Below are 14,801 nucleotides of genomic sequence, written 5' to 3'. Positions count from 1 at the left end.
AGGAGATCATTTAATAAACTAACAAGAGACAGCTAATGCAGAACAAGTCATTTTTACAAAATTATGATCAGGCTGTAACGTTATGAAAACTACCTGCTTTATCCGTATCGCTCATTTTCTTTGTAACTGCTACACCACTTGTCTCAGATATAATGTCCAAAAAATGTGCACAAACCTAAGTTAAAACAGGTACTTCTACATATGTGTTAACTCAGATAGGCATAAATAGAACATTACATGACTTAAATAAGATTTAAGGTTTTATCTAAAGTGTTTTTTTTTTTTTCCACCATTTCCCTAAATACTTGTAAAAGCAGTCAAATTTCATTTCACACAGCTGTATAATAAGCATCTTTGTGTAACTTCATCCAGGTCATGCGAATAACCTTGCCTTGCTCATGTCTTATTTAAGAAAGGATGTGTAGTGAGAGGTAATGGCTGTGTAGGTCAGGTTGCCACACTGAGAGATCCTTTTAAGCTAATTTAAGGCTCATCCTCAGCCTATTCTTAATTTCCACTGCAGGAGTTGTCTGTCTCCATAGCAACATTCTCAGTGATGACAATTACTTTACTGGCATTCTGCACATGTTGAGTATATACTTACATGTATAATGTGCAATTTATTTGTATATTGGCCAGATGGAATGTCACGTTTGTAAAGCACATATGTTTTAATGTTTGTACCTGTTTGTGTTTATTATACACAGTTTAAATTCAGGTTAGAACAAACAGCTTGAATGTTAGCCTTTAGTTTAACGTTACTAATTATTAACCCGATAGTTTACACACACAAGTGTACGTGCGCACATTTATGTGGTCGGGCGTAGTATAGTGCATTATATATTTAGTCCAAATGAAATTAAGAATAGCGGAAAAAGAATTCATTCATTGCTGCAGAAATGTAATGTTTATTGTATGTAGAATTTAATAGGAACTATGCATAGAATATGTATAGAATTACTATAATGTGGAAGTACTCAAATAACTGTACAGAAAGGGTTGTCTTTAGGATCTCGGTGTTGATGACCCAGCATTTCTCTTGAAAAAAGAAGTAATCGCCACTTCTCTCTTTGGTTAACAATGTTTATTGAACATCAGAGAGGGTTCTTTTAACACTTGCATGAATGTATTACACACATTGCCCTTATTAAGAAGCAAAATTTATATTTAGCTTGCCTCACCTTTAGCCCTGCCTTAATGGAGTACTACACTGTGTATGACAAGAGTGTCACGCAGTTATTTATGGAATCAAAATGTAATTTCACTGATAAAGAATGCTGTGGATTTTTAATTAAACCTTATGCTGAAAAATTGGTGTGCACGGTAGCTCTAACTATGCATACTGTTGCACACGATGTGAGTAAATACAGACCTTTCTCACCTAAGGTTTTTTTTTTTTTTTTTTTGCATTAGTGCGATTGGGGGTGCGGGGGTGCGGTGGCGCAGTGGGTTGGGCCACAGTCCTGCTCTCCAGTGGGTCTGGGGTTTGAGTCCCGCTTGGGGTGCCTTGCGACGGACTGGCGTCCCGTCCTGGGTGTGTCCCCTCCCCCTCTGGCCTTACGCCCTGTGTTACCGGGTAGGCTCCGGTTCCCCGCAACCTTGTATGGGACTAGCGGTTCTGAAAATGTGTGTGTGTGTGCATTAGTGCGATCAGTTTTGTGCTTTCACAGAAGTTCAGAAATTACTCTTGACTGCTATGTGTTGTTGGTAATATACAAAGCACTACTAGTTCCTTTCCAGCAATAGAGGAAGTGGATTCTGGTAAGTGCCTGTTTCATTTTGCTGCTTGCCACTAGAGGGCAGTGCAACCTACATTTAAAGCATAAAATTCCCCTTAGCCTGACGGCAGGTGTTTCTGAGTGTGTGATACACACACACACATACACACACACACTGTCTGAGGCTGCTTGCCCTGGGGCAGGGGGAAGGGTGGCACAGCAAACCGGAGCCTAATCCGGCAACACAGGGCGCAAGGCTGGAGGGGGAGGGGACACACCCAGGATGGGATGCCAGTCCATTGCAAGGCACCCCAGGCAGGACTCGAATCCCAGACCCACCAGAGAGCGGGACCCAGCCAAACCCGCTGCGCCACCGCACCCCCCCGAGTGTGTGATATCTAAACCAAATATTCATTTTCTTGCAGTGGGAAAAACTTCAGATGTCTACACGTGAGAGAAGACAGATTTTCTGTTCAGTCACTTTCCACATTATAGCCGTCATCTGCGTGGTGTGGTCGCTGTATGTGCTAATTGACAGAACAGCCGAGGAGATCAAACAGGGAAGAGAGAATGGTAAGAGATTTGTACCGTCGTCTCTGAATCTGGATTAAATTGTTCAGCAGAGGATGAGTACAGTATTTGCTTAGAAAAGCACATAACTGTACAGACGCCTGCTTCTCTGTTTTGCATGATATACCCTGAGGGAAACAGTGTTACTTAGAAACAGCAGGTGGCATCATGGTGGTTAGGGTCACCGTCTTGAAACTTGAATGTCTGCAGTCTAAATCCCTACTGTAGCACCCTTCAGTAAGGTACTTACACTAAATCACTGCAGTTAAAATATTTTGCTGTATTAATGGGTGTAAATCGTTTTAAAGTTGCTTCTGCAGGTCACCTTAGACAAATATGTCAGCTGAGGAAAAGTTACTCATCCAGTATATGATGTCATTTTCACCTCTGTCTGCTTTCGCACCGAAGGCGTGCTGGAGTGGCCGTTCTGGACGAAGCTCATTGTCGTGGCCATTGGATTCACCGGAGGCCTGATCTTCATGTACATTCAATGTAAAGTTTACCTGCAGCTGTGGCGGCGTCTCAAAGCATACAACCGGATCATCTTTGTGCAGAACTGTCCGGATACCGTCAAAAAAGGAGAGGAGAAGACTGTTTCCGCCAACCAGCTCAATGGCAAACATGACTCTGTGGAGGTTCCCGTGCCCCAGACAGAAACAAACTCGCACAGACCACCAGGAGGCGCTGCCGTCCCAGAAGTGGCACCCGTCTGACCGCCTGCTGCTCGTTCTTGTTTTTCCCCAGTTTGTTTCTGAGATGTAAAGTTTCAAGGACAAGAGCCACTCAGTTCTGTCAAGCTCACGGCAGTGTTATAAATATTTGCAGACCATTCCTCAGAAGTAACAGAGCGTAGCGGTTCCTGTAAGGGTTGAGTGCAAAACGAGCATCCCAATTAGCATAAAGCACCAAAGAGTTTGTACTACGGGAGTCGAACGCAGGGCCGCGCTAGGCGGCCATAATATATGTATTTTTTTTTTTCTTATCTTGAATATAGATTTGAATTCTAATCAGTGTTCAAAAAACTGAGTATGTGAAGGGATTTACAGAAATTATGGAAAAATCCTTCTTTTGCTTAAATAACGGAGAATTAGGAAAACGAGAGGAACGCCGAGCATTTTAAAACGCGCTTCGGCCCGAGGCTGAGGAGACGGCACTAATGGGCAACACCCCGGGCAGGAAGGATATGGTTTCTCTATATTTACCATTTACAGGGTATTTTACGTTTTCTTTCACGTATGTGAACGTGCATCTGAAATGTGATGATATTTGTGGTGTAATCGGATCAAGCGGCTGGCCTTTTGGCGTTCCCGTGGGGTGCGTTTTTCCAATTTTGCTACCAATAGGCGCGCACCACATCGAAAGCCGACGTCGCCCAGCCGTGCAAGACGAGCCACCGATCGCCAGTAGTCGCCGGTAGGCAGGATCCAGTGGACTATGTGCTGAGCACGTAGCTCGGCGTAAGGGAGCGTTTTTGAAAATGTAGCTTCGCACTCGTCACTCGTGTTCGTAACTGAGAGCAGGCGGCTGAATGATAAAGCCTGAAGTAGGAGCACATTAGGGGACTGAAGGAGTACGGGGACGTGTATGTGCGTTGTCTGTAAATACTAGTTAAATGTTTGTTTTGATAAACATGTCAGAGAATGTCTGTTGTTAAAATATCTTCTGAACACAGTTTTCGTAAAAAGAGGTTGCAGCTTACCCATAAATCCACTACCATCAATGTGAAGATCAGTATTGTTGCAAAGCGAGAAGACAAGCACGGGAGGATAACATCATGTATGCATTGAAACTTTACCCTTGGTTTTTTACCCCAGTTTTAGTACCTGCGCACTATGGCCTTGTGTCTGCCAGCAGGCAGAAGGCAGCTAATTTAGGCTCCTTCGACTGACGTCGCAGCCAGCGCGGCCACGCGAATCGCCAACGAGGTGAGGTACGTGACTCTCGCTGGTGTTAACTGGTAACTTACACATCCCTAACAGACTGCACAACACTGGGTGTTATGAGCAGCCAAGCAGAGAATCTGAGCCACGGCTGCTGCTCCTGCAGTGGATCGACCCCAAGTTACTTGACCACTAGGGGGCTCCCTGCCTCAATCGGTGGATTACATAGCTAGCCCAAATTCGAACCGTGGTCACGCCTGCGGGAGTCGACATACTAACAAGCTGAGCCACTGGGGAGACCCAGTCTAATTTAGTTTGTCTTCAGTTGTTAGGAAGGGGTGGGTAGTGTGCACAGCTAACTAGCTACCAGCATGCATTTATCTTTCCTAGCTAGTTAAAATTGATGCACAATGTTGTCATTGTGGCAATAAAAATTACATTTATGCAAGAAACTCTGATAATAGGAATTTTTTGACCTAGACCCCACTTATCTACAAGTCATCAATGAGCTCAATGTGCAGCTTCTAAAATAGAGATTTATGAGAAATATATATTTGATAAGATAATCATACCGATAGAATGATTTTGGTAAACTGTTGTCAAACCTTTTAAGTGAGTTGAATTGTGTTAAGTGAGCAGCCACAATCATGACACTTGCATTTCTTTGGAGACCTATTGACATTAATTTGTAGCGCACATTTTCATTACATGGTTTACATTTTTTGTAACGATTCAAATTGGAATATTTTGACTGTTCAAAATATGAAAAGTGGCTGAGTTTCCTATAAAGGTAATGGTGCACACTATGCCAATAAAAATATGGTTATCATGCATTAACATTACTTGTTGGCTTTTCCAAATTTGGGTGTAAATACATACATGTATAACAAGCAGTGCAATAAATTTGTGTATGTATATACTGGGTTTTGGCTATTTTTCTCCCACATTTTTCACTTAATAAAATGCTCTGTATAATGTAGGTCCAACGTTACTGGAAAATTAAATTAGACTTTCTACAGCACAAAAAGTAACACATTTAAATGCAAGGCTTATATTAAAATATATATTTTCAAACATCACATGCAGTAGGATTAAAGTTCCATTCATTACATTTATTCACAGTGAAAGTGACTTTGGCCATTTTAAAAATGTCCTATGGCTGGCATTTCCTATTGCCCTACTATAAACTGATGTACAGGATTTGGACAGCCATACAAAGGTAAGGCTACTAAATCAAGGAATTTCATCGATGTAGACGTTTTTTATCGTTGTTGGAGGCCATCGCTCCAAAAGTCAATTTCACTGAGGTAAAAAAGCTTCACAATAACGAATTTCTATTGACCTGTCTTAAGACGACACAAGGTCAATACAGAGCACGGACAAATGGAAAAAAACAGCGAAGATGCCTGGGGGGCTCGGTGAACATACTAGGGATATTTCTCACGTTTAGTAGGAGATATTAAAAAAAAAAAATGACAAGAACCCAAGTATAGGCTCAATACCCAGTGTATTTATCACTGTTGTGCTCTGATGAGCACATTACAATCACAAATACTGAGTGCTTTTTAAAGCACCCTATGTTGCATTTATCATGAAAAGAATAAACATTTGTCCCCTATAAATTGCACAACTGTAAACCTGGACCTTGCTGGACAGATGCAGAATCACAGGTGTGCTTTCGAGACGTTATAACCGTAGAAATACAACCCCTTAGTCACATGAGGAAAGAAAAACTATGATCTGTTAGAAATCCGTTAGAAATTGGGTTATGTATTTTTATCTTTAGTAACAGCAAATACAAACAGTAAAGTGGAATTAGATATAAATCTCTAAAGGGTTTCTGCAGACTGCCTCCGGCAAAGACAATCCAAACAGTTGGCTAGCTATTGTCTTCCGCAGCTTTCCCAGGGGAGACGCTGCTTTCTTCAGACTCTACATCTGAACCACCACCAGTAGTGTCCTCTTCCATGTCTTCTGGAAGGCTTTCCTCAGCGTCCTTCTGTGTACCTGTTAAACTTTCTGAAGATAATTTCCGCATTTTAATATTCGGCAATTTCTTCAGATCACCCGTCCATTCCCTGAGGAAAAGAAAAAGCCATTAATGCTAGGTACAACCTTTTGCATACAGGAGCGATGATAAGGTGTTGTTCGGCAAACGAGGTCCATGATGACCCTAACATAGCGTCCTCTGTTTTGAGGTGCTGTTCAGTAACATACCCTGCACATCCAGTTTCAAGTACATATCACTTGGATAAGTGTGGGGAAAAAAATACATTTATATGGTGCTGTAAGAGATTTGAAGGCAAAGAATAAAACTGGTAACTTTTTATTTGCATAACTGCTTTATTGCATTATTTAAAATGCTTTCACACTGTTGCTGAACCGCTCTCTAATTATGCATTTCAGCAAGTTCCTTCAGAAATGTAATTATTTTGGGATGATAATCTTCAGACTGAAGAAGTCCTTGTGTGCAGATAAATATATGCAACACTTCAACAAAAATCTTTATCAAGCTGATATAACTATAAACTAAATTCATATTGGTTGTGTACAGAGCTGTCTATGTCCAATCACTGGAGGTACCAGCACCGGTCATAATTTTGCAGCCACACTATTACAGTGAGTTAAGAATTTTAGTGGGCGGATTTGACAACAAAAACTACGCATTTTTGCACCTTGATTACAGGAATTCTTGACAACTCCAGGATTAAATTTTGGAACTCCAAAATATACACTTTATCATTAGAATTTTTTTAGCAGAAATATTTCTAAATTAACCTCAAACTATCATGTATTATTATGAAACATGAATTTCTTCCCTAACATATGCCAAGAGACAGCTGGTAGTACAGTGGTTAAGAGCTGTTGCCTTTGGACCACAATGTCACAGCTTCGATTCCCACCTCTTTTGCTGTAGTACCCTTGAGCAAGGTACTTACCCTAAATTTCTCCAGTAAAATTACCCAGCTGTATCAACGGATAAATAACCGGAAGTAGCATAACACCGTAAGTTGCTTGGGAGAAAAGTGTCAGCAAAATGAATAAATATAAATGTAATATTCAAATACTTTGTACACTAAATTAAAATGCAAAATCAAATTTGTCCATTTGATGGTGCTGTTTTGCTATCTTAAGTGACAAAGCAGAGGAGGCTCTTTCCATAAATTGTATAAACTTTGAATATGAATATCTCTGAAGAAAACATAAAAAGACCACCAGACACCATCTTCGGCATCGGTACGTACAAAGTGGAGCAACAGCTCATGATCTCTTTCTTTTTCACACACAATTTAGTCCATGTTCCAAATATAACTTGATTCCTCTTTGCACAGTTTGATCCACTGCCACGACAATCTTTCCTAATCGACTTTCACGGTCGTAGAGATACACAACAAGCAACTTTCGCACACAGAAAAATCCAACTAAAATAAGGATGAAAAGATAGTGCCTCACCTGAATGTACGGAGATGTTTTGTATTGATAATATCGGGAATTTCTGAAAAGAAAAATGAGTTTTGGGAATACCGGCGTTAATAAAGTTGCACATCAGCTGCACGAGCTTGGAAAAGCGTGAAACCGGTTGACGGTAACGCACCAAAACCGCTGCCCTCGTAGAGGGCCCTTTCTCGTTCAATCGTCTGTTTGATGACGTTCTCCCTGGAGCCGTGTAGTCTCCCCTTCCTGCCCTTAATGCTATTCGCCAACTCAATCTGTTCCAGCTCAGAGTCGAAACGATGCAAGTAGCTGAATGAGGAGAAATGCGACGTGTTACAAGCCTCGCATCAAGTCATCCAGCCAAAAGTGAGGCAACAGCTCACTGAAACTCGGACATAAGTCCCATCTCACCGTTCAATCAGCTCACAAGCATCTTGCTTTGTATACTCTGCCTTACTGGGGTCCAGCTGGTCTTGGAACCAGAGCAGCTTTTTACCTGTGGGGGACGAAGCAGAGTCACCGATTGCGAAACGACGACATTTTCAGCGTGAAGTAAGTTCGCGGCCTCACTTCTCTAGACACCGCACTCTTGACTTCTCACTGCTCTAAGATATTAACTCATTAGCACGGGGATTATGATAAGGGCAAGGTGGCACAATAGTTAGAGCACTGCACTGCAAGGTCCTGCGTTTGAACCCCTCTCCTGCTGTAGTACTCCTGAGCAAAGCACTAACCCTATTGCTCCAGTACAAATTACTCAGCCAAATCATGGTAAATCACTGTGTGTGAGTCAAATTGAAGTGAAGGATTAGCTAAATAGATGAATACGCTCATCAAACTCACCTATTACATCCAGCTTCAAAGCTTTTTCATTTTTCTGCCTGCAAACAAGAACAGAAGCACTCAGTCAGAAGCTGTCATGCATTGTGATTGTTGTGACTCGCACCTCATCATCATGTTTAACTACTAGGGATGATTGACTGAGGCATAAGAAACAATACAATAGCCTAGGTAATAGCATCTTATTTTAAACTCTGTCTCCAGGGCAATACAAACAAAGTGTGCATCCATCACACCTCACCTCACCTGTCCTTCCTCTCCTGCTTGGCCGCTTCTCTTGCCAGGTATCCAGCCTTTCTGCTGTACGGATGGATCACCTTCTTCTTCTCCACTACTTTCCCTTTCTGTGCTTTAGGCTAAAAAAAAAGTTACAGAAATACAGAATAAATTATTCTACGTACTGTTCTGTAAAAATCAGCCGCAAGCCGACCCAAAATATACCGCATCGCCAAACATTACCATGTCTGAAAAGAACCTGTGTATGTTTTCCCAATTGCACGTGCTGTAAAGCGGCAGACCGGAAGCCGTCCGTCCGAGTTTTTGTTCCGCCGGAGCTGACGAAACAGACAAGAGTTCCGCGATCCGTATGAACGTCTGAATATCGCCCGGCAGTGTTTCTTGCGCAGTTTTAAACAGCATAAAAATGAAACGATGTTGATGTGTCTTCCAGACAGAGAACTGACTCTTATAAAGTGTCCCTGACGTGGCTCACGGAGTGTCATTTCAGTTTCAGCCAGTTCAGGCGAATGTGACTTGAAGCCTATGACATTGTTTGTGATTTGAGCACATCAGATTTTTTTTTTTTTTTTTTTTTGTCCGACTCTGCGAAAGAAAGGGGTGAATTCAGGTCAAACCCCAGATAGTCTTTCCTTAAAAAAATCAATTCCGTACTTCTGTTTTTATTCTCTTGGAACATCGAACATGAATGCGACATAATATTTCCTTATGTGCCAGTGTTCCGTCCCATTCATTAAGTCTCGAGAGAATGATGCACTAAATGATGCCATGGAGCTGGAATTCATGTGGCTCCCTTTTATATTCATGTCCTCGTTCCAATAATTAATGAAGAAGGAAGATCTGGCGTAGCTGCTTTGCTCTGAATAGAGGGAGTTGCGTTGCCAGCATTTTCCATACGGGACAGAGAGACATTTGGGGAAGATGATCTCCGGTTCTGCTGAGTGTTCTGAGATGTAATGATCATGTGCTTCTTCTCCAAAGACCAGGCACTACTGACTCTTCCTGAATGATTTAGGACTCTGTATAATATGACTTAAAAGCTAAGCGCATCCAGATGAAAAGACTGACATTTTGACCACGCTGCTTTGAAGCATCAAAGCCGTACAGTACATCTTGTCCTCTATGATTTAACATTTTCATTGTATCTTTGAAGCTCTTGTTATATATTTGATCCCTTCTAGACTGCTCTAGTTTCAGACTGTACCTTTTTTTTTCTAAACGTATACTTTTGGCAAATAAGTTCCAAAGATAGTCTAAGGCTTTATAATCACATTCTCCCACGAGAAATCAGCTTGTATTTATCCCTAGCCGACGCCTGCTCTGGGTGGCACAGCAGGTAGCACTGGTGCCACGTGGCACCAGAGCCCTGCATTTGCGTCTGGGTTTGATCCCTGCTCAGCCTGCGTAGAATCTGCATGTTCTCCCACAGTCTATGTGTTTCGAGTGGCCTGTAAACGTGTGAGCGAGGGATTGCACGATTACCCTGGTGTCCACCGTCTCAGCAAAAGACTCGACCGCTTACAACCCTGCACTAGGACAAGAACTCTTCAGGTATGAATGAGTAATGCCCAGTGTAACTCAACACCCTCTTGCTCTTTGGTGTAAAACATTTCAATGATTCCCAGCTTTTTTAAACGTTCCAAAAAAGTGCACTCTTGTCCCAGTGATGCTTCAATTATATTCAATTTATATTTTTATTCAGCTTATACAGCAATTGTTTGCTGACATTTGAAACATCTACTATAAGCTGTATGAGCACTATAAGCAGATAAGTGGTGTATATGTATAATATTCTCCAAATAGCATGTACCCAAGATTTTACAGAAACAACACGATACAGCCGACGAAATGCATCTATTTGTAGATGGATACTGATTATGCTTTATTAAATTTCATCAGTTGACCATACAAACCCTTGCAAGATATCTCACAGTAAATCTTTTAAACATTGCACAAGATATTATTTTAGAGTTTTTAATGAGTGCATTGCTCATTTCACCAGTCATTCTCAGAATAAGGAATTCATGCACAAAACCGTATTAATTTTCATAGCACAAACAACTTTTTAAAAATTACTTTGCCAGAGGTGTTAGTAATAGTTTGCTGTTTTGCAGTTGCACCACAGTAAGTACAATGGCACTAGGATATATAGAAACACTTAATTAAGGACAACAAGTCAGATTTGATTCCATTATTTAAGAATCCATACAGAATAGGGTTTAAGCAGCAAGACATCATTCCCAGCAAATGGCAAATGCAGTAAATTAGCTTAAAGTGTCGACTGGAGATGAGGGTGGCGCTGAAGTCGGTCACCAGGTGGAAAATGTGTAGCGGCATCCAGCTGACCGCAAAAGCCAAGACCACTATGGTGAGCTTAATGAACACGATCCTGGTTCTCTTCCTCATTCTGGAGATGGATCTGGTGACTGTGAGCATCCTTTGGAGCTCCGCAGTATCATCCTCTTTTAGTTCAAAGCACACCGGGACAGCAGGAAGCAGCAAAGCAGACGTCTTCAGCTGGTCTTTGGGTGGAGGCTGGTCTTGTGAATCCGTGTCTCGGCTCGATGCCGCGGGGCCCACCACGCAGGCCTTCCTGCTGTACCTCCTCCTCTGCTTCCTGGCCAGTGTCAGCCTCCACCTTTCCTGCCTGGAGAAATGGGCAGGCAGGAGAACCTTCTCATCGGGCTGCTGGAGGGTCAGCTTGATTGTCTCGTTTTCCTCGCCCTGCGCTTGGGGCTGGGCTTGGACGCTGGCGCTCACCCTCCTGCACACGCTGGCGTGGCTAGCTGTGAGGCACGCCACTGGCAGGATGTACTGGACAAAGAGCAGGCCAATGGTGAATGCGATCCTGTAGCTGCTCGACGGCCACGACTCGATGCACAGAGACTTGTTCTGCAGGGACTCCAGGTGGAACCTCTCGCTCAGGTTCACCGTGGTGTGGAACACTGGCAAGGGTGAGCAAATGGACAGGCCAAGGGTCCAAATGACGACTAGAAGGACATATCCGGCATTCACTGACAACTGCGTGGACAGCGGATGACTTATCATGTGATACCGAACCATCGCTATAGACATGAGGACCAGTGTTGAGACGACAACGGACACACATTGCAGGAATGGGACGATGTGACACATGGCTTCACCAAAGATCCAATGGTCCATCAGCACGCAGGTCAGAGTAAATGGTGAGCAAAACAAAACTACCAAGATGTCTGAAAATGCAAGGTGACCCACGAGAAAATTGATGATTGTCTTCTCTTTCCATTTCTTTGCAAGAGCAGTTAATATAAGGATGTTTCCCAGAAGTCCCAAGACGCTCACTGTCGTGTACAGTCCTATGAGGAAGTAGCGGACGTCATTTACGCTGCTGTTGAAGTCCTCCCATGATGGAATGTATAAGTTGCGGAGCAAAACAGTGGTATTATCTGTTTCGTTATAATTGTTGTACACCAAATCCATGATCAGTCTTCCTTGAAGGATCTGTGTTAATCGTAAAACACAAAAAAATGGATTCATCGCAACATGCAAGCATTTATAAAGAGAATAATTAAAGGATATGGTTGGCATCCTCTCCTTTAATGATCAGTGTCATAGAATACACACACACTGTCTGAAACCACTTGTCCCAAGGGGGGGGTCGCAGCAAACCAGAGCCTAACCCAGCAACACAGGGTGTGAGGCTGGAGGGGGAGGAGACACACCCAGGACGGGATGCCAGTCCATCGCAAGGCACCCCAAGTGGGACTCGAACCCCAAACCCACTGGAGAGCATGACCCTGCCAAACCCACCACACCACACCATCGCGCCCCCGTGTCATAGAATATGGATCAGCATATAGTGCAGTATGGTGGGTTAGTGCTGCTGCCTTTGGACTCTGGGGTTGCATGTGTGGATCCCACCTGCTGTTGTAATACTCTTGAGTAAGGTACACACACACACACACACACACACACACACACACACACACACACACACACACACACACACACACACACACACACACACACACACACACATTTTCAGAACCACTTGTCCCATACGGGGTTGCGGGGAACCGGAGCCTACCCGGTAACACAGGGCGCAAGGCCGGAGGGAGAGGGGACACACCCAGGACGGGACGCCAGTCCGTCGCAAGGCACCCCAAGCGGGACTCGAACCCCAGACCCACCGGAGAGTAGGACTGCGGTTCAACCCACTGCGCCACCGCGCCCCCCACTTGAGTAAGGTATTCACCCTAAATTACACCAGTAAAAAGCTACCCAGCTGTATAAATGGGTAAATAATTGTAGGTAGCTTAATATTGTATGTTGTGTTGCAGAAAAGTGTCAGAAACTTTGTAAATTACCTTCTGTCAGGTGTGACACCTGCGTTATTTCTAACTTGACCTCCTTTCGTAGTTTTACTAGATTTTAAAACATTGCACCGAACCCACAGCACAGTCAAGTCTTTAAATCCAAGGCAATTTGGCAAAGTACTGTATGTTCTTGCTCCTGAACATTGATATACTGGAAAATCTACTGATCTCACATGTGTTGAATCTGCTTTGAGACCACTGCAGACTGTGGAGTCACTGTAGATATTACTTCAGTCCACAGCAGACTGTCAGCCATAGGGAAGGTAGACACAATTTGAACATTTCCATAAAAATTTGATGGGTGAGAATTCTTCAGTGGCTGCATTTACCCCAAAGCTAGTTACTGTATCTCCACTCACTCTGTTTCATGAAATGACTGAAGTTTTTTTATATATATATATCCGAGATGAGAGAGAATATTGTATGCTTTGAGCTTGCTCTCTTAGATTTCTATCTGAATGCTGATATGCATTTGTATGTGTGTGTGTGTGTGTCTGTTCTAAAGCAATTTAACATAAATTATAAAGTTGAATGAAGGTTACCCAGCCCATGCTTTTAATTGAAATTCTCATGATCACTCTTTCCAATCAATAAATAAAACCAAAATCACCAGTAACTCTGATATTATCATCATTTTGTTGCATTATACCACTTGGCTATTTTGAAATCTGTATGATGTTTTTGGCATATTTGTTCATTTGTTTTTACATTGTATAATTCGAGACGTTGCCTTGTTATTTCTAAATAGCTAGCTCAAGTGTTTCTTCCGTTGACTTACATCGAGAAGATATTGTCACCTCAGTCCTCAGTCCTCTGTTTGACGCTGCATACTTAAAAATGTCCATATTTTACGGAGGTAAATGGTTCTGGAAAAGGCAACAACAGCAGTTCAGGAAGCCTTAGAAATATAACGTACCTCAAAGCCGCATACTGACACATGGAACTCCGGATTGATGAAATACCCTCATCTTTCTTGCAGATGGTGTTTCCTGGAGGATGAAGACACGGAGTAAAAGACTGCTCATCATCTCACCATCACGCGTCGGAGAACTTCCTTCAGCGCGATCTTTCAGATCTTAACAGATCTTTCCTCTCCAGCCTCCTTGTCCTGCACACTTTTTTCTTGCGCGTAAAAAAAAAAAAAAAAATCACGGTTTTTCCACACAAACTTGGTGCCACGATCTGCCCGCCTTCCAGAGTCCGCTTGGTTGGGTGGTTGGGTTGTTATATGAGCAGAATAAGGGGTTTAACAGTATCAGGACCTGGCAGTTAATCCAGACCACCTCACACCCCCTCCGGGAGGGGGGGCGGACACAGAGGATGGTTGAGGAACCGCGTCCGACAACTTGGTCCTCTGCGCTCTCCGCGGTGCTGAACCCCGCTGCCCACCCGAGTTCTGGACGTTTTCTGCACAGGGGGAACAACGTTTGTTCCCCATACAGAACCACCATTTGTATCGCCATAACCGCAGCTATTTTCATATTTGATCAAAAACCAACAAATTCCATCTGTAGACATGCGCAGTACTTGAAAAAACACCTTTATTATTGTAAATAATTGCGCTTTTTTTTAACACGCCTAATGATTACCCGCCAAGGATATTTGTATGAATACCACAAATGCATTTTCTTTCCAGGGAAACAAAATCCAGTGAGTTGCTGCAACGGGATGTAGGCACACCGCACACATCGATTCGTGTTTGTCTCAGCGCTCCTCTTGTTTATTATGGGGCGCACAGATTCTGACAGATGCGCTCGGCCGGTGCG

General features: G+C 42.9%; 3 protein-coding genes across 4 annotated transcripts in view; 1 reads left to right on the top strand and 2 right to left on the bottom strand.

The window, feature by feature from the left end:
- Positions 1-5,083, top strand: part of marchf1 (membrane-associated ring finger (C3HC4) 1) — a 40,550-nt gene extending 35,467 nt beyond the window's left edge. For both annotated transcript variants that reach the window (XM_018736053.2, XM_029259099.1), the window contains 2 exons: positions 2,144-2,291; positions 2,697-5,083. In XM_018736053.2, coding sequence (XP_018591569.1) covers positions 2,144-2,291; positions 2,697-3,001 — 453 coding nt within the window. In that variant the 3' untranslated portion in view covers positions 3,002-5,083. The remainder of the gene's footprint in view (positions 1-2,143; positions 2,292-2,696) is intronic.
- Positions 5,084-5,216: 133 nt separating this feature from the next.
- Positions 5,217-9,106, bottom strand: tma16 (translation machinery associated 16 homolog). The gene is made up of 7 exons (XM_018735750.1): positions 8,903-9,106; positions 8,690-8,799; positions 8,447-8,484; positions 8,015-8,099; positions 7,764-7,912; positions 7,622-7,664; positions 5,217-6,246 (listed from the first exon to the last, which is right to left on the bottom strand). The coding sequence occupies exons 1-7, from the start codon at positions 9,080-9,082 to the stop codon at positions 6,048-6,050; spliced, it is 804 nt and encodes a 267-aa protein (XP_018591266.1). The 5' UTR covers positions 9,083-9,106; the 3' UTR covers positions 5,217-6,047.
- Positions 9,107-10,809: 1,703 nt separating this feature from the next.
- LOC108924454 (neuropeptide Y receptor type 5-like) lies at positions 10,810-14,119 on the bottom strand. The gene is made up of 2 exons (XM_018735788.2): positions 13,952-14,119; positions 10,810-12,160 (listed from the first exon to the last, which is right to left on the bottom strand). The coding sequence occupies exon 2, from the start codon at positions 12,137-12,139 to the stop codon at positions 10,820-10,822; it is 1,320 nt and encodes a 439-aa protein (XP_018591304.1). The 5' UTR covers positions 12,140-12,160; positions 13,952-14,119; the 3' UTR covers positions 10,810-10,819.
- Positions 14,120-14,801: the final 682 nt, after the last annotated feature.

The sequence above is a fragment of the Scleropages formosus genome, chromosome 16 (assembly GCF_900964775.1).
Source record: "Scleropages formosus chromosome 16, fSclFor1.1, whole genome shotgun sequence".
In the NCBI taxonomy this organism is placed as follows: domain Eukaryota; kingdom Metazoa; phylum Chordata; class Actinopteri; order Osteoglossiformes; family Osteoglossidae; genus Scleropages; species Scleropages formosus.
The sequence above is the reverse complement of the archived record's forward strand: the minus strand, read 5'-3'. Positions and strand labels throughout refer to the sequence as shown.